This window comes from Phyllobates terribilis, unplaced genomic scaffold, assembly GCF_046119375.1.
Source record: "Phyllobates terribilis strain yellow unplaced genomic scaffold, ASM4611937v1 Scaffold_2__4_contigs__length_985480577, whole genome shotgun sequence".
Taxonomy (NCBI): domain Eukaryota; kingdom Metazoa; phylum Chordata; class Amphibia; order Anura; family Dendrobatidae; genus Phyllobates; species Phyllobates terribilis.
The window spans coordinates 327,386,242-327,408,121 of NW_027362762.1; the positions used below are offsets into that span (position 1 = coordinate 327,386,242).

The 21,880-nt window shown below is 34.1% G+C and overlaps 1 protein-coding gene and 1 long non-coding RNA gene across 3 annotated transcripts in view; one reads left to right on the top strand and one right to left on the bottom strand.

The window, feature by feature from the left end:
* LOC141207647 (short stature homeobox protein) overlaps positions 1-12,427 on the bottom strand; it is a 25,977-nt gene extending 13,550 nt beyond the window's left edge. The window contains exons 1-4 of one of the 2 annotated variants that reach the window (XM_073664428.1): positions 11,899-12,427; positions 9,112-9,320; positions 4,741-4,798; positions 3,841-3,929 (exon numbers count right to left, since the gene is read on the bottom strand). In XM_073664428.1, the coding sequence (XP_073520529.1) occupies positions 3,841-3,929; positions 4,741-4,798; positions 9,112-9,320; positions 11,899-12,166 (624 nt within the window). In that variant the 5' untranslated portion in view covers positions 12,167-12,427. Of the gene's footprint in view, positions 1-3,840; positions 3,930-4,731; positions 4,799-9,111; positions 9,321-11,898 lie in introns of both variants that reach the window. The other variant, XM_073664427.1, reaches the window with a different exon arrangement.
* Positions 11,459-21,880, top strand: part of LOC141207673 (uncharacterized) — a 17,324-nt gene continuing 6,902 nt past the window's right edge. Inside the window, exons 1-2 of the long non-coding RNA XR_012278006.1 lie at positions 11,459-11,560; positions 14,562-14,607. This is a non-coding gene — a long non-coding RNA (uncharacterized lncRNA). The remainder of the gene's footprint in view (positions 11,561-14,561; positions 14,608-21,880) is intronic.

Here is a 21,880-nt window from a genome sequence, read left to right on the forward strand (position 1 = left end):
TTAGGTTCTGTTTTTGTTTGTTTTTTAACACTTTTGTTTTTTTTAAACATTTGAGCTGTTTTCTTTTTAAGTTTAATTTCCAAAGATTTCGCCATATTACATTTCTGGTTTACAGATACTATACAGTGTGACCTTAGCCACACATGACAATAAACAGATGTTCAAGACGTTTTAAGTTAAAAATAGTCATATAAAAGTAAATTAAAATCTAAGTTTAATACATCTGTTTAATCCTATTTAGATGTTAACTCATCCCTTTTATGAGAAAGGATGGTGGAAACTATAAAGTAAAAATATTAGAAACTCTTCATACTCCAAATGAATTTTGTTTTACCACAGCTGTTTCATAAGCAGCAGCCTGGATATGTTTGAGTCATAGCTTAGCAACTGAGTATGTGACCGGAGGGTGACATGACAGCTCTCCATATTCTTGTGGAGATCCAAAGGTGGCCAAGTAAGAAAAGACCCAATAGGGCATATTGAATTAACACACTAACACTTATGCTCACAGCTGCTAGAGGGAAGAAAGTGGCAGTCAATCCACAGTTTTCTATAACTGATTTCTTTTCCTTTTGCAAGATACTTGAACTAAATAGAATAATGGAAAATACACCCAATATTTCACTAGACACATATTTTAGAGTGAAATCTAAATTATGCAAAGTGAAACATTAAAACAATTCTAATCTTAGTATATAATATGCAATTGCATTGTGAAGAATAAGGAATCAGCTATAATTTCATGATTCAAGCATAACTATGATTATGCACATATGTCCAGCAACAGTAACTTAAAGGGGTTATCCAACTTAAAAAAACGTAAATATTAAAGAATATATATTTATCACTTTTTTCAATGGTGATCCCAGCACAAAAGCTCAGGCTATCTTCCTGGTCTTTATTTAGTAGTGGTTACAATGTGACTTGAAGTAGCTGTAATGGTCAGTGATTGGCTGCAGTGGTCACATGCTGATCTCTTGTAAAAAAAGACCAGGATAAAAGATAGGGTAGCTTCATGGGAAAAGGAGGTGAGTCATGTTTATTATTTTGTTTTTTTTGCAATTGTTTTTTTATTTAAGTTGGATAACCCTTTCATCCTGTTCACCAGCATTCTTGTCTGTGATAAGACTTGTAGCACAATTTTCTATTGCTGTCCTAATTTTTCAAATGGGGCTGGCAGAAATCTTTGTGATTCCAGCCAATGCCACTTAGTTGATTGGAGCTGAAAAATGTAGGCTTCATTCACAATTTGATGCAGATTTTTGAGATGATAAAAACCGCCATTTATTTTACGTACCACTTGCAAGCACTTTTTGTTGACTTTTGTTAAAATTCTGCATGCTTTTTTTCATTAATATTTTACTTTTATTATAAATAAGCCCATGGGAAAGTGCATGAAAATGACTACTCCTAGAGAATGCTGCAAAAAAAAAAGTAATAATCCAAAAACTGTATCAAAAGTAAAGCAAAACACCATAGAAAATGTAACTTTTATAGTGCAATTTTTACCTATTCTGCACAGTGTGATTGGCAGCTATGGTGCATCTGTCCTATATTGTATGCCCCAACAGGTGTCAAGACTAGTTGTCAAGAAAGTGGCCAAGCTCACCTCCCGATACAGATATGAGCAGTGCAGGAATCTCATATCTGCATATTTTGCAGGACAAAAATATTTTTATATAATTGTAACATCCAAGTAAATCTCCTCACTCATTAGCTACTACTGAGAAGGGAAGTAAAGTCGAGGTCAGCTATGACTTAAGAAGGGTATTTGGGTAATCATAAAACTGTATAATACCATCTAATGTTAATAGCATTTAATTCTCTACTTACACTGACTTAAATATAAAGCTCTACAGTTTATAATTCTAACTTAGAATATTTTATCAATAGAGGAAATATTACATTTTAGTGAAGAAACTTTAAATTTATGGACAATTTACATTTCAAAATATCAGAAAAATTAGGGGTTTTTTTATGACATTGCTATACCTTTTGCATACTCTTTTTACAAAGGACAATTCAGAATTAGGATGATCCCAGATCTTACTGAATGGGTTTATTCATATGTTGCCATGAGTTTCAACTTAAGCATGGATTGGCCATGTTTTCCATTTAGTCACAATCTCTTTATTACGGTTCTCACCCAACCACTAAATATGAATGAATCGTATAACTTTTATTAACATATAGCATGTGCCATTGCTCTCATCCTCTTCAATTCTTCCCTATTAATTTTGCTTTTCTCTATAATATGGATCTCTGTCTGAAAAAGTGGTGATCCACAAACCTGATGCTTGTTTTACATTTTATGATATCTCTATTGCTAGATATTACTTTTACCTTGGCTAATGATTATGTTTATAATTGTTATTTTTGTTGTTGTGGCAGATAAAAGGTTATTAATATTGATTTTTTTCAGTCTGAATCTTATATCACTGTTATAAAAGGAGGCGCAAACATTTGCACATAATTTTAGGACTTGAGATAGACAAGAATATTTGTTGTGTTATTTTCCAGGAAAAAAAAGTATCTTCACATCTCATGTTTAATGTTATATGTGAACCACATCCATATGAGATTAGAGTCATACTTCAAAAGGGAAGCCTCCTCAAAAGGATGGCCCCCATTTTGGTGCAAGTCTACACCACCACACAGTTATTCATCCAGAACATGAAAGACCATGTTGGGATGAGAAAACCATGACATTTTTGCTAGATCTTGCCAAAACAAAAGTTAACAAGAATAGAAATAAAAGTAAAATTATATGTAATCCACTAAAGCAGGTAACCCATGTATTGTTGTGTTGTTATACCGCTGATCAGTACTTTTTCTCTCCAGTGTGGTACTGAAATGCCAATGGAAACTGATCCAATATATATTTATGTGGTTATTCTCAGTCATCCATGGCATCTGGTTTAGGCCACGGCCCCACTATCAGTATTTGGTCAGGTTTTTTTCTCACAAGTGGAAGCCTAAACCAGGAGTGGGTCAAAAATACAGAATTGGTGACTTGTTTCTATTACATCTTTTCTCTGATTGTTCCTCACCTAGTTTTTGGCTTCCACTCCTGAGAAAAAATACTGACCAAATACTGATAGTGGGGCCGTAGCCTTAATCGTATAGCCAGATCAAAAATGTTGCATGTGGAGTTTTTTTGACCTATGGATACGGGACCAATACTCAAAGTCCACAACTTTGCATCAATTGTGAGCATCTCAGATGTACAACAACTGACAGGATGCAATTGATGTATACAAACCCAGCCTTAACTGTATCATTATATTAACTATTAAAGCCTTTCATGTATCATTAAACCTTCAGTTAATATTTGCATTTGACATACTACGCTTTAGGCGCTTTTCCATATTTCAGGCACAGGAATCCGTATGGTCCACCTGTGAAAAAAAGAGACTGCCAGAGGTGCTTTCCTTACTTGTCATTTGACAGGACATTGGTTTAACACCTCCTCCTGGAGGAGTATAGCGTTTAGCATAGATTCTGACTACACTGACAACTTACAAAGACATCCGGCTAAATGCCAGAAAGGTTTTCTGTAAAGCAGGGTACAACTGATTGCAAATAAATGCAATTGGGCCATGAGTTTCCATCCAACATATGAACTCTTAGGTACATATAAGGAGTTCAAAATACACCAGGACATGTTTTTAATACCTTACATTCTGACAAATTTTAGGCAGCCAGTCATAGCCTAAGTTTTTGCATGTAGTGATCTAAATCGCAAATAGTAAGAAAAAATAGGAAAAACATACATACTGTGTGATTTAAATGTAATGCTAGATTTTACAGTTTATTAAATCTCACAGTCTATAGATTTACCTGTTGGAAAGGCATCCTTAATGCTCCCATGTTCACATATGGTGCAACTCTACATGTTTCTAAGTGACTTGCTGTTCCCAGGATAACTCCTATAAAATAAGTGAAAAACAGAAAAATGTTTATAACTTTTTGAAGATCAAGTTTGCCAACTTGACTATTTTGTTTTCTGGGTATCTTGTCAAAAATCATGATCAACTAATATTTTTTAAGAATAAATTTCAAAACTTGAATGCATCTTCCACATGTGGCAGAAACACTTCTGCTATAGGTTTCACTACAAATATGTAGCAAATCTGCAGCTGTTCCACATCCAAATCTACATGAGGATTTTGCTGCGGAATTTAGACAGATTTCACCCCTATACACTTAAAGAGTGAAATCTGCGGTGAAAGGCTGCAACCTTATAGACATACTGTAGACTTAAAATTCCGCAGTGTCAAAATTCTCAAGCCAAAATCCATGTGGAATAATGCTTGCAGCATGTGGAGCAGATTTTGTAAATTCTCATTCTCATTTTTTCCTAGACTATCTTAACATATCCTGTATGTAATATTTAAGTAGGTAAACAATACATAAATAATAAACATATATGTTTGCTAAATGTAATATTTAATTAAAAATTTGTAACAATTATTTAATAGTTAATATGTAAAAAGTTCTATTGCTTCTCTTCCCTGGTGCCATATTTTTGTGATTAAATTCATAGCAGACTTCTCAGATAGTCTATGAGAATATAAAAGCATTCAATTCCTTGAGATTCAGTGTGAATGACTTGGATTAGTTTTGCCTCCAAGCTGTAAGTAGGCATGCTGTTTATACAATGTAAAAATAGAAGAACCCTCTGTCACCTGATTTAATGACCGAGACTGCATTGGGTTTGGATCTACTCACCATACCCACCTTTATGCATTTGATTTTCTTGTTTTCTACATTTTGCTCTTCTGTTCTGGAACCAAACCTGAGAAACATTACAAAGGTTGAAGACCCTCCAGAGTGGTTAAGAATGATAAAAAATAAAAGTAATCACATTGTGTTTAAAATATGAGTAACTCTTTTTCTAATACTAATTCGTGAATGTATTTCCAAAAATAATTTGTTTGCAATTCTCATTTAGATGCAAAGACCTTTATAATTTGGTGAATAAAACTGTAATCTAGTTTAGTGCTCTGGCCCTATCAAATTTTACAGGAAAGTGTTTTTGAATCAAGAGCTAACTAAAATACAGCTTATACGTATGTATTCATTAGACAACTTAAGGAAAAATAATATCAGTTTGCATCAATTTTAAAACATTTTGTTGAGGACTTTAGATAGATAGATATATAGATAGATAGATATATAGATAGATAGATAGATAGATAGATAGATATTAGATAGATAGATAGATAGATAGATAGATAGATAGAGAAAAATAAAATAAGCAGCCTTTCAATTAACTATTAAAAAAGTGAGATAGACAGATAGATAGATAGATAGATAGATAGATAGATAGATAGATAGATAGATAGATAGATAGAGAAAAATAAAATAAGCAGCCTTTCAATTAATTATTAAAAAAGTGAGATAGATAGATAGATAGATAGATAGATAGATAGATAGATAGATAGATAGATAGATGATTACTTGCATCACCAGATATCAATTATATACTACTTTAAATAAAAGTCATTAACAGTTTTACATATTTTCTACCTCAGTTTTACTTTTAGGAATGAGAAGCAATTGTTAAATAAAAATACCTACTGTGTTTATTTACTGTACACTAATAATGGCAATGACAAATATTTCAGATATAGGTTGATGGTGATTGACCATCCAAAAATTCTAAATTGTGAAGTTATGTAAAGTGCTTTAGAAAAACACTCACACCAACAATATTTGTTTCCCCATCAGCTCAGGATTAAAAATATATAAAGTATAACTGCATTTTTTACTACTCTGGTGTAGAATCTGATTTTTTTGGTGACAGTCTTGAGTGGTTTTTAATAATTCTGCACTACTCTTTCATTATATATTGAAATGATGAAGCAATATGATTAACAACACCAATATCACAAGTTTCTATAATAAAAAAATAAATGATGTGAAGTAAAAGGACAAAATGGTTACTATTTGACTATGATTAAAAAAAGCATTACTAGCTCCAAAGAAATAGAGCATAGTAAATATAAGAAGGAAAGGTGGCAAGTGCTATGTAAAAGTCTTTAGACAATTGCTTCTATTTCATTTATCCTGGCTGCATTTTCTGTTTTGCATTCCCCTCCAAGCTTTGTTCAATTGCTTTAATGATGGTCATTTACAAGGCAGTAATTAGTGAAAAGAAACTCTGGAAGACATTCATCACAGTGCTTTGGAGAATAATGGCATCTGTAAGAGTGCGCGTGTGAGGAGTTGCCCCATACTTCAGAGGGAGGCAGAGAAGCTTTCTTATATAGAGGGTCAGCATAGTTTACATGGCCCACCGCAATCCCTTTTTGGCCCTGTGATACTGATCCCTTTACCTTATCAAAGCCACACACCAGCTTATGGGGAGTGTAAATTCACTGGAAGCTACTTAGATCCTGTCGTGTATGTAGATCCTCCAGACAAAGGGAGAAGCGCAATCAGCGTGTAATGTGATTAGGTTCTATGGAGAGGGGGCACTTGGATAGCTCCTGGCGCATTTGGCTCTGCACTTTTTGGAATAAATACATGAAGTCATTGTAGCCATGGGACAAGCAAAGAAAAAAAAACTGAGGTTAGGATGACAAATAATTTAGCCAGTAGGTTAAGCAATAATAAATCAGGGTAGTGATCAATCCCAATTAGGTCTGAATCTGCTAAGTAAAGCGCACTACACTGTTTTAGACAGTTATTTCTTCATTAAGGATCACTCAGTGATTTCTTTCACAAATACTCTAATCTGATTTCCTTTTGATTTCCATTAGAGACAGTGAATAATGACATTTAATTTAGCTGTGCGCCATAAAGCAAGAGATATTTCTTGTAATTGAATTACTGCCTGCTTCTCACTATGGGCTCATAACTTTCAATTATAACCCTGACAGCTGGGTGGTATGGGGTTCCAGGACACGCTAAAAATAAAAGGTTAATAAGGAGCAGGCAAGCAGAGGAGCATCAATTTATTTACAGCAAATTTCCACTCTCAATTGAAACTGTATCTTCTAACAACAAGGACAGTGTGTGCTTATTACAACAAGCCACTGAGCATTTACCATATAAAATGCCTCCCTGTCCTGCATCTATACTGATCCCCCCACCCCTACCCATTCCCACCAACATCCTCCTCCGACCCCCCTTCTCCATTACTAATAGACGTTATTAGGAATGTTCAGATTTTCTGTCACATAATTAGCTTCCTCTTTCCCAAACTGTCCAACTATTTCTATTCCAAACAGTTTTTTTTTTCTCAAAGCAACCAGGGATTTTTTTTTCATGCATCCACCTGAATCAATATGGACATTTTGGTTGAGATCTGAAAGTGGTTTAAAGAGCAATTTTCTGCAACTTTGGACAGAAAGTGATAAAGGGGGGATTTACTATTAATTTGTTTTTGTCAAACAACACATCAAGGCACTAGAAAATATTATAGATCTGGAACAGTAAAACTGTGCTAATAGTGATGTTCCCTTACATATAACATCCGACTTTTAGGTGATTAGTCTCTTGCGATTGTAGTGCGTTATATAGTGAGCACGTCTAATCTAAAGGCACAGACAAGGTTTTAGCAATTATTAAAAATAACACTAGAGAAATTATTGCAATTTCTGAATGCAGGAAATAGGATAATAGATTATTCGACTTCCTAGTTTAGCTTATTTATATTTGTGCATATTGTTGTCCTTCTTGAGTTATTGTTACCTTTATCGATTAATTGTGAGACAGGATAAGTTATGATTGAGTCTAATAGAGATTTAATTCATTGTGTCCTGTCATAAAGGCTGAATGCTCAGCTAAAAGCTCGTAAATACGTTTACTGACTATAAATAATCATCATTTTCAGGATTGTGTTTCCAGCACTTTAAAGGCAGAGAGAGGGAGCAGATGGGGAGGACTTCGATGTCATAAATCCATATGGCTGTCAAGCAGGTCAGCTGGGGCACCTTCACCCCCCGGCTCAGGATAATCCAGCCCCAAAGCAGCCAAGGAACCTCTAAAGAGGCCTATTCTATTCGGCGGTGGCACCGACAGAAGCTGCGAAATTGTGCTGAAAACTAATAAGACCAAATGTGTCTGTGCTGCCAAAGGGATGTATGCCGGTGGCATACAGAAAGGCTGCGTGTGTGCTGGCGACACCAGTTGCCTATTCACTATAATGAGACAGAAATTATTAGGAATGTATGTGTATATATATATATATATATATATATATATATATATATATATATATATATAGTTATATACAGCTTATATAGTCACATATTTATGTACATACATATATATTTACACGTGTGTTTATTTATATATATATATAGTATATATATACATATAAATATATATATGTATATAAAAATATATTATATAAAAGTATAGTTAGTTACATACAATATATATATATTTGTGTACATATATATATACACTTATAATGAGTACATGTAAATTATTTCATGCGGTGATAATATAACTTACATTTTAGTACTTTCTGGGTTTTTTTTAGATTTATTACCGTTGTTATTAAATATTTTCATCTGTAAATATAATTGAAATGGTTTATCACATACGTGTATTTTTATGCATATGTTTTGTCATCATTTTATAATGATGACAATTGAACAACTTGTTCATTAGGCTTTTATTACACATAGTCCATGTAAAGTTTCTACCATGATTCTCTTTCTCCTGTCAGGACGTTTAATAATCTTTGCTTTTCTTTTAGGAACAATTTGTAGTTTATTTGGCATGCTAACAAAAAAGTTATAATATACATAGCTATATGGGATTGACGGAGGGATGGATAGGTAGATAGATAGATAGATAGATAGATAGATAGATAGATAGATAGATAGATAGATAGATAGATATGGGATGGATAGATAGATAGATAGATAGATAGATAGATAGATAGATAGATAGATAGATATCTGTATTTTGTATGTAACCCCTTCTCATGTACAGCACCATGGAATCGATGGTGCTCTCAAAATAAATAATAATAGATAGATATGAGATAAATAGATAAATAGATAGATAGATAGATAGATGCCTCACATAGTGTATGCCAAGGTAGTGATGGGAGTGATTATTCTGCACTTTGTTATTACATCTCCTTACCTGAACCCTGGCTTCAGAGAGTCCCAGCCTCTGACTTAGTTCCTCTCTCATAAATGCATCAGGATAGTGAGTCTCATCGAACAGTCTTTCCAGTTCATTTAACTGTTCTAAAGTAAAATTCGTTCTGCTTCTCCTCTGTTTCAGCTTTGTTTGTCCATCCTCGTCCTCTGATTTCACATCTTCTCTTTTGTCCTTACACTCGTAGATTCCTGTGGGTACAGGGAGTCTTCATCAATATCACAGCATTGTTTGTATTAGCTACCAAGCCTGTTCTGGAACCTGACAACTTTTATGAAATGATATTGTAATATCTGTATGTCTCCCACATGAAGCTTCCTCCCAGTGATAGATGACCCTGGATTTGATTTACAATTAACAAGGTCCATTTCCTCATATAGTTTTTATTTATCTCTAGAATAATTGATGGACGAAATGTGATTTTCCTTGGGAAGGAAGAATTCAGTAATGTTAATAATGACTCTCCATCCGTCATATATTTCATGAAGTGCTGGTCTTATCCTAACAGATATGTCCTAATGTATTCTCAATCGATTACGATTAGTCCAATAGCGGTGCAGAGAACACAGGCAGGGAAATCAATTCTACACATACTGAATAGTAATAGACAACGATCGAGGATCTGTATCTATTTCATACCATTTAATAATGATAACAAATCCAGCTCACTCTGCTATGTGGCTTCATTACATATGATAAATAGATTATCAGCAAACATTTCACTATGTCCATTCTCCTGGGCTCATTTTCTACTGTGTGATCTCAAACCTGAACTCTGAGACAACCTTTACCAAGCAAAACAGATAGATAGATAGATAGATAGATAGATAGATAGATAGATAGATAGATAGATAGATAGATAGATAGATAGATAATTTATCTGAGAATAAATCAACAGTGTACAATGACCAAATAAATCTATAACCATTATAACAGTAATAGGAATAATTGCAATATATAGTGTGTGACTGTGTATGGGTAAGTAATCAGTCAATTATACATGTTATAGCCATATATCCAAAATGTATAGTTCAATTTCTTAACAGGCTCTTTTAACATTAACAAAACACTGTGCTGACAGTGAAGAATTGTTGCGTCTTCAATCAAAAAGAAACAAGGAGCCTTAATTAGGAATATGATAATAAAATGTCATGTTTTTATCTATAAAAAGTAATGCTGATGCAACAAGGTATGAGACGATAAATATAAATAAATATATATATAATGTAAAAATAGTAATAGTCGCAGCAGAATATGTTATAGTAATTAATATTATATATAACAATACAAAATAATATAAATATAACGTTTTGCAGGACAATTTTAAATATTAAATTAAATGAACTTTACACAGGTTCGCAGAAATCCACAGGGATTTTTATCAGGCTGGAGTCAAAATCCATATAGTAAGGCTAAACTTTACCAAATAATAAGAATGGAAGTGCTTTTTTTTTTTTTTTTTTTTTTTTTAGATTTATTGTATTATGATTGAAATCGGTAATCTTTTTGTTCTTCTATTGCACCTAAACTTTTAGCTGAAAAGCAGCATGTTAATGGTGTGAGAGCACACATCCCATACAGTGTCCATACAGTGCCACAATGACATTAGTCCGTATTCCCCTGGTATTGCTATGTGTAATGGTAATGTCCTGACATTTAACATGTCTTTAAATAGACCATTTTTAATAAAGAATCTTTTTGCATAATTTTACTATTTTAAAGTAATTTGTTTGGAATATAGGATAATATATACACAAAATAGGTTACGATATGAATTCGGTCTTTGTAGATCAGTGTACTATATAGCAATGTTATTAAGTTATAAACTAGATAAGGCACAAATATTGCCTGACATATCTATCTATCTATCTATCTATCTATCTATCTATCCATCCCATATCTATCTATCTATCCAGCATTCTACAAACATTATGGAATTATTGCTTGCAAATACATTACTATTTCCCAAGAAAAAAAAAACCCATAACACATAATAGTATCACACAAGACATTCATACTTCCTCCATCCTGATCTCCCATGTCTTGTTTTTAATTTAGTTTCACCTTGAGTAACACCAGATGAAAACGTTTTAACCCCCTCGCCCCCCTTCATCCAGCCACATGTTTTGCAGGCTGTTTGCAATATGTCTTAGTAAGCAATAGCCATGATAACAATTTGAAAGAAAGACACCTGTTTCCCTGAGTGAACAAAAAAATATTTAGCGAGTCTAATGTCTGTGGCCTTTGCTATTCCAGAATTTGCAGAGTGCAGTCCTCCTGACGTGGGTGTTGTAGTGTACAACTGGGCCTAATAATTACCCCCTATCATTACCATTTACACTAGCAGGAAGTTGTCAGACATTATCATCAACAGACGTGAAAATAGTCCCACACATCCTTCCTTTTTTATGGGAAAGCTTCACAAAACAAGGTATGGTTACAATTATTTAATTAAAAGAAACAATATATAAATATTTATAAGTAATAAATGTTAATGTAATTGAACAAGCTGTGGATGTGTAATTCTTTCTACTACCCAGGAAGCATTGTGCATAGAATATTATGTAGTAATGAGCAGTGTCTACATTGTGTGGTGACTGACTGCAGTGTGATAATAGCAATGCTGTGCAATCTGTGCAGTAGATCATACAATACTGGAGCAAGTACTACGATCTGTTCCTCTGTGTTACAGCTGGAAGTTTTCCCTGGGCTGGATGCACAGTACTATCCATATTTAGCATAGTCCATGGAGATACATTGGATACTCACCCTCGGATATCCTGCTGGTGCTGTAGTCTTTCAGCTTGTCCTTGTCAATGTCTGTGTGCTCCTTGTAGAGGTGCAGCGAGCAGTGGTTACTGGTGTCTGTAATGTCCTGTAGATTGCTATCAGAGTTTCCCAGCTCCCTGGCCCGAGCTAAGCCTGTCTCCAGAACTTCCCTGTATGTAATGGTCTCCTTCTTGCTGCTGGCACTACTGCTGCCATCCTTGTTCTTTTGGTCAAAGGACTTAGATACAAAAGCAGTAAGTTCTTCCATGGCTGCTGCGCCCTGTGATCTTGTATCCACAGAGATCCACTTGGTCTGCACTAGGAGATCTACACGTCCCCTGGAAGCTTCTCCTTATTGTTTCTCCCCCCTTTTTGCCGTCGAGGATGAACTGCATAGGGTTAGATCACTCCTGCTGTTATTTATGCCTTTCAATTTGAGATCACACTATTTATACATGGATCCCTCAGCCCAACCCCCAGCTCTCCCTGTCTCCAGCAATTACTGACTTCTCCACAGTTGCAGGCGGATTCCTAGCAGCTATCCCCCACCTCAGTGCAGCAATTGGCTTTTCTTCTTATTTCATCACTCTTTGGCATCAATGCACCTTGATTTGGAGAAGTAAGATGCGCAAAAAGAGAGGAAAAAGAGACAAATAAACACAGAAAAACACAAATAAGGACAGCAGGTATCTACTGCACTCTACAGTTTTGCACGGAATAACACATCAACAGGACAATGTCCTCAAAACAGCATTTAAAGATGCCAAGGGCACTATTAGCGCCAAAGCTGTTGTTTCAAGGAACCAAACAGTAGGGGAAGTCAGTTATCAACTTCTTATTCCCTGTACAATCTAATAAAAACTGAGTAATTATTTCTGTTTTCATGTACCCTTCTAATTGTCCAAAGTGTAATATGGAACAAAAAAAGAGCCTAAAAACGACTTTACCTCCCCCAACCCCATTTTATTGTTTCACAGAATTCTGGAAAGAATTAATTGTATTACTAATGTTTCAATGTTTAATTATAGCTCATGAAGCATTCTTTTTCTTTTTCCCCTCTAAATTTCTTAATTATATTATTAGTTAAAGTTCTGAAATTATGTTATCATTTTCTAAAGTCATACAGAACTCATGCGATAACATATATATATATATATATATATATATATATATATATATATGTATATATATATATATATATATATATATATATATATTTATATATATAAAAAAATCAATGTAGTAATATATATAATAAAATAGCTATATTAAATGATATAGTATCCGACCACTACACTAGTATTATCTTTAGGTTACCAGTTTGTACAATACATTTCTGGTGTGCTTGATTCACTTGCAGGGAATGTACATTACACTTTGTGTCCGCCTCTATTTCCATGGTGAAGCCTGATTTCATGATTTCGCTCATCATTAAATGACATTACATAATTGAGTCCACCCTAAGCAGTGACTTCATTCTTAATCAGGTGCGTGAAAGTAATATATGCAATTGCTTCTATTAGCAGAAAGTGTCTAATTACTGGACAAATCAAGATGTCCTATCCTAGCAATGTACGAGGGTGGGGGGATAATAAAGAGTCTCAAGTCAGGTTTATGAAGAAGTCTGGATACCAGTCAACAGGCTCTGATTCATGGAAAACTCTGCTGTCAGAATAGGATACACTCATCAGAGGATGTGTTTGTATTTTCTTTATAAATGATTTATTCATAATATAACAAAAAAATGTCAAGTGAACAGGAATGATCTATCATGTTCTCAGGCTATAGGTAATTATTACAGAATGACACATGTCCCAGCAAATATCAGGAGACCTGTCTATTTCCAAATACAAGAAATGGTATTGTGGTCCTAAGAGTAATTGTACTTTGTCAGTGTGGGATTAATATTAGTGTATTTAACCTATTTACTTAGGAAAATAATTACACTGAGCGTTACCTCTACATAGGATGGAATTTACATAGTGCTGATGGATTGTGCCACTGCTGGTGGATCATGTAATCAGAGGCCTGGATTCCCATAGCACAGGACATGATGGGTTAAATGACTGCTATCTGACCACAAGAAGTGCACTATACTGTTATATACAGGATTTTCCCTTGTAGTGTACTTGTATAGCTTGATTCTACAAGGTAACAAGGTACAAGCAGCTTGGGGAATAAGTCATTGATCTGTTTCATTCAGTCAATTCCTCCCTCACCTCCCTCAGATTAGTCCAGTGTCTGGAGGCAATGCAGCATGGTGAAGTCCATGTGGCAAGGTCATGTAGCAAGGTGATATTTACTGCCTTTTGTTTATGATGTGGAGCAGATGAGATGTTTCCTACTCAACTAGTATTATAATCACTCGACATTAGATAGCAAGTACTCTGAAGTCATTAGAGTACCCAGAAAGGCATATTTTGTGGTTAATTTACACACAGAGATTCTTGTATAGAGGTCAGTGTGCAATATTCTGCTCTGACGTACAGTCACAAACTTACTATATACTATCTATCTATCTATCTATCTATCTATCTATCTATCTATCTATCTATCTATCTATCTATCTATCCATCCATCTATCTATCTATCTATTTTTCTGTCCCCTAATAATGGCCTACATAATATATCATTAATGTTAAATGCCTTCCTCTATGTTTCAGCATCAAGCAAATCAGAAGGTTCCTGGAATCCTGAGTGTAGAGAAAGGTTAGTGGCTGAAAATCACATCTGGCGAATATTAAATAGGAGTTTGGATTCGGCAATACAGCAGAAATAATGACATTAATGCTGATAATACATCCATAACCTGCTTCTAAATATCACACTATGTTGTATAATGACATAGCTCTAATATTGCTATATATTTATCAGGATTGCTATAATTGCACATTTACTGTGTGTTGTTTTGTAGAGCAATAGTCCTGACCCCGCTGGAGGGATGTATTAATCCCTGCAAGTAATAAAAAGAAATAGGTGAAAAGAAGGGTCAGCAGTGTCCCAACACCTACAAAGACAAGAACTGATATCCAATATATAATAATAATAATAATAATAACCACATTACAAGACTTTTACATACAGCCATACAGCCACATGTAGTCCAGACATCGACTACCTTCATGGTGATAACATTGAAATATGTTCTATCAATGACTTCCAACCTCATTAATATTAAACTAGCACATCTGATCAGCTCCTGTAATATATTGTTTCCTGTACTCATTCATTGACTCTCGCGTTACAGACCGCAATGCCAATGTTAATGATATAGACAATACACTTTGTTTTTGGATAAGATGTTTATTTGCGTTATATGTTTGTGTTTCGCCATGGAACACGTTTGATAGCATGATTGGTTTTAGGCTATGTTCACATAAGCGTTTATCTTTATGTTTACCATATAGTTTGTCAGAGGAGAACACAAAGCATTCCGACTGATAAAAAAAAACATTGTAGCAGCAGGTTTTATTAGTAAGGTTCTATTATCAGAGGATCCATTACAAGCAAAATGTTATCTCCTTCTGAAAATATGCATAATAAGAGCATATTATGGGTGATGCGAATATATATAAAATGTAGATTAGTTGTAAAAATGAATAAATGCACAAATGCAGCAGCAGCAAGACCAACCTAAGCTAGATACAAAAGAGAGAATCAGAGGTAAGACCAAACTCATGGCAGACTGTCATTAGTGTCTCCGTGCCTGCTGTGATGAGTTTGGCTTTACCTTGTACTACCACATTGACTCCAAGATTAATAGCCATATAATGTTACATCTAGGATCTGATATGTTTGGAATGGGAATTTATTTCACTTCCAGAGTTTCCATGGTAACAGAACGCATAGACTATCTGTTGTTTTAATGTGAAGCGGGCTGGAGCTTTCTAATGTTCCCACAACACTAGTATAGTTTGTTCCAGGAGGACCCGTCATGTGGTATGAAGAGAACTTATCACTTATGGAATGCAATGCAATACTACTGTGCAATATATGCAATATCTGTCATTCCAATGTTCCAACTGCAACCACAGGAAACTAACTAAGGCACATAATATGGATCATAAACTGGTCAGACCGATATTCCGACTAGAATAAATATAATAATACTTTTCTTCTGTGTTCACTGTTAGATTTTACTTTTTTAATGTTATTTTGTTCACCCCCCAACACAGGGATGGTTGTATATAGCTGCATATGATATGCCATTGTTTTTACTTATACATATGCACCTTTGTGTGCACTTCCAAAGTTTTTACAAAGGCAGAAGAATGCCATCTGTTCTATGCTACATTTAAAAAGAATGTGACAACTAATATCATATAGGGCTCTGGAATTGTCTACAGCTTTATTGAATTATATATGCATAAAGATACATATATGTACATATCTCAATGCATAAATATGTTTCTATATATGTATATATGTACATATAGTTCAAAGCATATATATATATATATATATATATATATATATATATATATATATATATATATATATATTCCCAGGGCCCAATGTAATATTATCTTTCATAAAAACCCATATTATTACAGCATATAGTCGGTAGTACGCTCAGTGACTTTCTAGCTTTCTAGGGCATAATAAGATATATGTTGCATTTCTTCTACCTCTCCAGCAGACCTCCCACACAGGCTCATGAACAAGCCCTTCTACCCTAAAATATATACATGAGAATAAATCGTACAAAATAATCTTCTCTGTGGGTGGGAGAATGGAAAAGGCCGAGGGGGGATTTATAAAGTTTCCCTCCACTGCGCAGTCTAATAATCATCATTATTATTCTCCACAAGCCACTGGATCTACTGTAAATGGACTCATTAAGCTCTTCCTTATGAAAATAAAGTCATTTCATCATCAGATACAGCAGTAATGACCATAAGTCCTATACACTGAAGAGAAGATCACTGCTAGAGAGCAGGCGACATCATTAATTGTAGGGTTGGTGATAGGTGCAGCTAATGTGTGTACCTGGTATGGCAGCATATAAATATGATTCTAGACAGGAGCACCTAAGATACTTCCCCCCATTCCTGCAGGCATGCTTGGCTGTCATTCAGCTATCAATAGACCAGTGTATTTAGGCAAAATAAGAAAGTTTATGAAAATAACGCCACACACGCACAGCAGCTATGGCATCCAGACCAACCACATGACTGGCATCTTGCAACACTCCTTGTAAAAACAAGAAAAAGTTGAACTATTTTAAAAATCAGACCATTGCTCTGAGCTTGAGGTCTCTCCACATTAGTGACGAGGTCACCGGTGTGTAACATACAATTTGCACATTACACTTAGCTTCCTAGGTGTGTGACGTCACATACGGTGAGGGTATATATATGTATGTATATGCTTTATGCTGCTAATATTAATTAGTGTTGCTGTTATGATAATGATTCTGATTGCTGCTGAATGTGCTGATTAAATGATTACAATCATTACATTTTCACAGTTCTCACAGTTATTGATGGAAGAATTGACTCTTTAGCTGTACTAACTTTGATTTTCTTCTTAATTTACCACCTCTGTCTTCCCAGTTTTCTCCCCCCTTCTGCTTCTTATTGATTTATGCACTGGACCCGTGTGTGAAATGAGACGCTAATAGATTACATTCAATGCTCTCTGTGTAATCCTAATTGAGGCTGATTGATCCTGAGCGCTTCCGTCACACAAATAATGACATTTCCATCATTAGACCGGATTCTTTTAATCACAAGAACTTCATTTCATTCCTACATACGTTTCCTCTCAGCTACAAGCAGCGGATACTGGAGAATAATCCTCTATTACTCATTTGCAGATTTTGCAGCTCTGTTTGTTCATTAATAAGCTTAATAAGCATATTCCAACTCTACATGGAACATGGATATATATATATATATATATATATATATATATATATATATACACACACATATATAAACATATATATATTTATATACATACTTATACACACATATAATATAAATAAATATATATACATATATATATATATATATATATATACATATATATATATATATATAGTTTGGGTGCAGAAAGCGATTAGACTGGCAACGTGCTTAACTCTGGACCTAGGGGAATGTAATTCCTCCCAGTTTATTTCACTTCATTTAAATACGATCCAGTTAGTTTGTGGCTTCCATTTGAAGAATAATGTGGGGGAATTGTTCATATACATTTGTCCATCTGCCATCTATTTCCTCGGTATTGTGCAGCTCAAGGGAATATTATGTGCAAGTTGCGAATAAAGTTTGCACACTATGTAGAATTAGCAGTAAGGAAATAGGTGGAAATAATTTGAGGTGCTGCATATTATATCAAGTGTTGAGTTTTCCCTTTTCCACGGAGAGATCGTTTTTATAATTTTTTTCATTTGTCTAGATAGAATTTCAAAAATATACTTATTTTTCGATTGTCCTATTATGGTTAACTACTTTATATGTTTTATCATTTATTTTTCTTATTATACTATTTTATTCTTTTCACCAGAACGAAAAAAAAACAGTTGTAGGAATTTTATGAACAATTAAAAGTGCATGGCCGTTGTTGCAAAAGAGCAGAATTATACTACTAGCACTGGTAATATAAAAGACAATCTTATTGATAATATATATATATATATATTTATATATATATTCACACAATACAATAACATATTGAAACTGTCTCATATGCATGTATTTCTTTTAAAATAGGTTATCGCTATGTATAAGTGCAAAGTTCTGGCTCGACATAGCCAGGGAGATATGAGTAGAATGCATATATTTTTCGGAAGTATATATTTACATATACATTTTATTTATATATATATATATATATATATATATATTTATATATATATATATATATATATATATATATATGTATATTTATATATGTTTTATGTATATATATATATATATATATACATATATAGAAATACTATTATATATATGAATCTATGCACACATACATGTCTGTATGCACAGTAAATTTACTATATAGATTATATATATATATATATATATATATATATATATATATATATATATAGTATTTATGTATATTATCTTCAGCACTGTATCTCAGAATTTCGGAAACATGCATAGTTTTCTGTGTGTGGTTTGTGATTTAATTACACAGCTGATATAAAATATATAAGAGCATGCAGTTCAAACAAAACTTGTATAGGTGCAGTAACCCTTTATATATTTAAAATTCTTTACTGGCTCATTTAAGCAATGCTTTATGTAAGTACCTTTCCTAATTGTAGAATATGATAGAAAGATTATGTGCTTTAATGGAGCAATCAGTCCCTTAAGCTCCTCAGTAGACATTGGGTGATGGAGATTGGTAAAGAGTAGGTTGGTGCTCATTGTGGCCATTTTAAACCAGTGCTTAGCTTTAGCCTGAGGCAAGGCTCACAGCTAAGATCCACTTGGACAGGGCTATAGGCAGAAGGCAGCCCCCCACCTTGCAGTACAGGATTGCATCTCATCCTTTCAGTCAAATCAGGAGGGCCCTGATTACAAGATATATATATATATATATATCTATATATATATAGATATATATATATAGATATATATAGATATATATATATATATATATATCACACGCTATTTTCAAAATAGGGTTAGGCAGCATCAAGTGTAAAAATAATGTCATGCAAAAAAGTTTGAATGAATATATAGAAAGAATAGATAGATAGACAATAGATTGATACATATGAGGTAGTATGATCATCACTTCAAAATTATCAGTGGATGGAACAGAACTAAGACTTAACAGTGTTTCATAGTAGAAATATCTCCTGCCCTCCTATTTGTTCAAATTGGTGTATCTATGTTACCACTCTTTTGAAAGGGCTTAATTTGGGGAGTTTAATAAACTGTTATATTTCAGCAGCATAACAGTTCAATTTATAATAATATGCCATAATATACTTAGCATTTGTTTAGCCTCTGAAGGTGAAGAATTATACAGTGAACATGCCCTAGCATCACCTCACTTAGTATTACTTTGTACATGTCATTGTGTATTGTGACCTTCTATGATGGAGCTGCAGACATCAAAGTGTCCTGATGACAGCCTTTTCTCTCACTATTGGGCACATTTTGTCTGATGTCACAGCAGCACTCCACATAAAATAAGGCAGCCCAGCTAATGCCACATTTTGTACATATGCTCCAGATCAGTCCTTCACACTCTTCTGTGGAAGATCTGGCTCAAAACGAGAGCTGGACTTTTATAATAAATGATAAAAAAATAAAAATGAATATTGGGAAGTCAGCAATTAGAAATTAATTTACAGGATTTTGAATTTTGAAAATAGCTCAAAGCACAATTCTCACAAAGAGAAATACGCTTTGTCGTGGGTGGTGGGCACACAGAAATTGGCCAGTTTGTGCGCTAAGTGCTTCAATTTTATAAATATGATCTATATGGCAGTAATGCGATTTAAAACTAATATATAGAATGTTTACATTTATCTTGAAGGCCATGGTGCGCTGCTGCACTCTTTGCTATGTATGTAATGTAGTCACAGTAGTTTACACCTGTTCACATTTGCTTCTTTCTGGAAGGAGGTGCAGGACAGATCTGTTTTTTTTGTAGCCCAATATCATAATCATGCCCTATCTTACCAATTCTTAAAAATCATTTATATTTGTAATAACTAATTAAAAAAAATAGTGATTCAGAAATTGAATACCCTATAAAATTATCTTTTTACTGGAAAGTCCTGGGTTATGTCTTGAAGTCTGTCTTTTTTATGGCTAGGTGTATATATTGCATATTTCATACAGATTTCACACATGGATTTCCAAATCGAAATATGTAACATTTCTGTACCGCATATATTTTATGCACTTATTCATGTATTTTTATGCATAATTTACTTGTAGAAATGTATCAGAAATGCAACAAAACAATGCATGGTCAGTGTGGTTTAATGTGCATATTTTAGGTCTCCATTCAAATGAATGTGTAAAATAAGCATTTTCCAACAGAAATTAACATGCTATGAATCTAAGAAACAAAACAAAAGCCAATTTCCATGTGGTTTCTGCACCAAAAAGTCACATATGAAATTAAGTTAAAGATCATACACTCTGATGGTGCTCTAAAATGCTGTGCATGTTACAAGCGTAAAATCCACACCAAATGCGCAATATGTGCTCTTGGCCTAATGTCAACCATTCACAGTAGTTCCCCACTGCTAGGATAGCTCTTTCCCAGTCTGTGCACTGATTTGGTAATAAAGCATGCATTGATGGTATATTAATGCACAGTTAGTGTGCATTTTCACCATCTTCTTCATTGTTGGAAAAGTGCCTTTAAAGGGGTTTTCTCATGAACAAAAGTTCATTTAAAAAATTGTCTGTGTCTGACTGTGTACGGAACATACCATATCTCCTGGGCAGGGGAGGACGCAAAAGACAATACAGACATTACAGTACTGGGATCACAGAGGATTCATTTTGTGAGGTAAAACACTTCACTGGCTGTTTTTAAACAATGTTTTACCTCATAAATTGAATCCTCTGCGATCCCCTGCTGTAATGTCTGTATTGTCTTTTGCTTCCTCCCCTGCCCAGGAGATGTGGTATGTTCCGTACACGGTCAGACACAGACAATTGTTAAGCTGAACTTTTGTTCGTGGGAAAACCCCTTTAAGTATATGGTATAATATGATACTTTTGTTGAAGTGTATGGAAAACCCAAAGGTCTCATTTAGACATCGATGAAAAAATTGTCATCAGTGTGCGGAATCAGATTATCATCAGTGTGTCATCAGAAGGTCAGTTTTTACTATCAGTGGCTCATCACTTATTCTGATATACAAATCCCCCCCCCCACCAAAAAAAATAAACTAATGGAGGTTTTTCAAGCTTCTGCTGGCAAATAGCGAAAAACAGACATCACTATCATCAGCATGTTGTCTGAGTTTTTCCCAGTCCCATGACTTGAACAGGTGAGT